This window comes from Nestor notabilis, unplaced genomic scaffold (genome assembly GCF_000696875.1).
Source record: "Nestor notabilis isolate BGI_N333 unplaced genomic scaffold, ASM69687v1 scaffold20016, whole genome shotgun sequence".
Lineage (NCBI taxonomy): Eukaryota > Metazoa > Chordata > Aves > Psittaciformes > Psittacidae > Nestor > Nestor notabilis.
Genome location: NW_009932627.1, coordinates 819 through 3,642, shown reverse-complemented (window position 1 = coordinate 3,642; position 2,824 = coordinate 819). Strand labels below are relative to the sequence as shown.

The 2,824-nt window shown below is 55.1% G+C and overlaps 1 protein-coding gene across 1 annotated transcript; it reads left to right on the top strand.

The window, feature by feature from the left end:
* The first annotated feature begins 31 nt into the window (after positions 1-31).
* On the top strand, positions 32-1,806 carry ICMT (isoprenylcysteine carboxyl methyltransferase). The gene is made up of 3 exons (XM_010016499.1): positions 32-199; positions 894-1,111; positions 1,562-1,806. The coding sequence occupies exons 1-3, from the start codon at positions 34-36 to the stop codon at positions 1,742-1,744; spliced, it is 567 nt and encodes a 188-aa protein (XP_010014801.1). The 5' UTR covers positions 32-33; the 3' UTR covers positions 1,745-1,806.
* The last annotated feature ends 1,018 nt before the right edge of the window (positions 1,807-2,824 follow it).

The following is a 2,824-nucleotide window of genomic DNA, read 5'->3' as shown; positions in this document are numbered from 1 at the left end:
GCACAGCGCTCCCTCCTTGCTCGCCGCAGGTACATGTGCTCCTTGTCCCTGTTCCATTACTCCGAGTACCTGGTGACTGCCATCAACAACCCGCGCAGCCTCTCGCTGGACTCCTTCCTGCTCAACCACAGCTTCGAGTACAACCTGGCCGCCCTCTCCTCCTGGGTGGAGTTCACGCTGGAGAAGATCCTGTTCCCAGGTCGGTCACTGTTTCCTTCCGTGCCAACCATCCCCTACCTCACGCAGGGTCTACGTGCCTGGTAGCAACGTGACCCCCCTTAGCTGAGCTGCGCTGACAGCAGGGCAGGGATTTGCCGCAGCTTTGATCTCCCTGTGCTCAAAGCAGATTTTGGTCCTGGGGGGCAAAGGGAGCACCCCCCTTGCTCTCACATGTAAGGCTGTCTTTGCTATGTAGAGGGTCTTTCTCTCTTTTCCACCTGCACGCTTCAAGCTGCTTTGGTGGTACAAAGAATGATGCTGTGGTTACATCTGGTGTCTTCTTTTGACCTGGAATAGATTCAGATCAGCAAAACCTGTTGCTGTTGGGCCAGTCTGTGGTGCTTCCTTTTGTCTGGGAGGAGGGAGATGTTCTTCCCTGCTTCATAACAGCAGTGTGGGCTTCAGAGCTCTGCATGTCCAGCCCAAGAACATCAGCTTGACTCCACACTGTAGAGCCAGGCTCCCCTTCGGACCTACATACTCTGTGTTGGGGTGAACCTGTGTCAGAAGCTTCTACTTTTATTTGTTTTGGTGTTGGGGTGGCAGCACACGGAACATTGGCTGTGTTTTACCCATTGTCACGCTTTGGGATTTGGGGAAAAGCCCACCCAACCCTGTGCATCATGAGCACGGTCAGTGCAGCCCCGTTGTGACCTGTCCTTGTTGCCTTGCAGAGCTGAAGCAGATCACCTGGCTGAGCACCGTGGGGCTGCTGATGGTGATCTTTGGGGACTGCCTGAGGAAAGCAGCCATGCTCACGGCCGGCTCCAACTTCAACCACATTGTGCAGAATGAGAAGTCAGATACCCATACTCTGGTGACCAGCGGGGTCTACGGGTGGTTCCGGCACCCGTCATACGTGGGATGGTTTTACTGGAGTATTGGAACACAGGTACCACATATAATGTGCTCAGATACTTTCATGTTGTAATCTGGGTTTTCCTTCTTAATGCTGCCTCACACCCCAAATGGGGTGCAGACTGCTGGTGGTCAGCAGCAGGGGTAATGTGTCTCCCACCAGCACATAGCAATGATCTTTGGGAAGACCCCATCACCTTGATCTTATTTGCGGAATAAGCAGGGGTGGTAAGACCAGGGTTTGAGCCAGAACATCCTTGGAAGCTTCTTCTTGCTATAGCTGGTGTCCAGAGCTTCCTTGCACCCCTAAGGCCAAAATGCCTTCTGTGAGCGGTGAGGCTCAACCTCGCTCCTGCCAAACACCATTCCTATGCTGGACAGCAAAGAAAACTCCCTCTAAGAGTCCTGACCAGAGGGTGAACTGATCAGTGGATGGGGCAGCCCCCGTTTCTCTGGTGGTGACAACAGTGGCGTCTGTTGGCAGGTGCTGCTCTGCAACCCCATCTGCGTGGTGGGCTACGCGCTGGCGTCCTGGCGCTTCTTCAGGGAGCGGATTGAGGAGGAGGAGATCACCCTAATTCACTTCTTCGGAGAAGAGTACCTGGAGTACAAAAGAAAGGTGCCATCGGGTCTCCCTTTTATTAAAGGAGTCAAAGTGGAGCTGTAATGCAGGTGAAGACCAGCCTGGCAGAGCGGACGCCCGGCTCCAGGCGCCGCAGGGCGAGGGACGACGTGTGGCGCTGGCACCGGGAGCAGCCTGATGGCAAATCCCGGCTGCCCAGGAGGAGCTGGCGAGGGGCTACGGGTCAATACATGATCAGAAGCTCGTTCGTTCTCCTCGAGATAAGTCCTTTGTTGCACATTCAGGGATCTTCCAGATAACTTAGCCTGTAGCGACCCTAAAGAGAATGGAGCCCTCCTGCCTGCTGAATTGTACTGAGACGCCTCCGGGCACAGCTCTGCCCTCCCCATGCAGGAAGAGCACTGGGCAGCGGGTCCTTCCCGCGGCATAATCCCATTTTAAAGCTTTCTGACCTTGCGAGCCGGTGGCACAGTGTTAATCTCTTTAGGCCCCATTCCACAAGCTGTTGCTGGGGTGAGCCCAGGAGCTGGCTCCAGCTCCTCGGGCACAGGGACCTGCCCTCTGCCTGTCGGGGAGCCGGCACCGCGGCACCATCCGGTTCCATCCCAAGCATCAGTGTTCACAGGGAGAACCCTTCCGAGCACCTCTGAAACGCTGCAGGAGAGCGGGTCCTGCTCTCTCCTCCCTCGGCTGCTGCTGCTGCGGATTCGGGAGCCACTGTTCCAACCACCTCTGTTCCCTCTTCCTGCTTCCAAATCATGCTGCTTCCTATCCTGCCAGGCTGCTGCCGTCCTGCAGGGATCCCAGGGTTTTGGGTGGGGAAAGAACGGCGGCTGCCGGGCTTGCCCAGGGCTTTAGTGCTCGAGATCCTTGCCTGCTTTTATGGGCCATAGCTGGGATGTCGGTGCCAGTAGGAGCTGCTTCTAGGGGAATTCTCCAGACGGGGATAAAGTCTGGCTAGCTAATGCTATTTTAGACATTACCATTTTGGAAATGGTATACTCGAGCTTTGTGGTATAACTTATTCTGTTGTTATATACCAAAGAGGATCACTGTTTTCTTGAGTTTTACGTTAATTCTTCCTAGCTGGAATGGAAACGAGCTGCTCATCAGTTCATGCTTGGGGCTTGCGGGGTGCCTTGGTGGAGGTGCTGTGGAATGGCT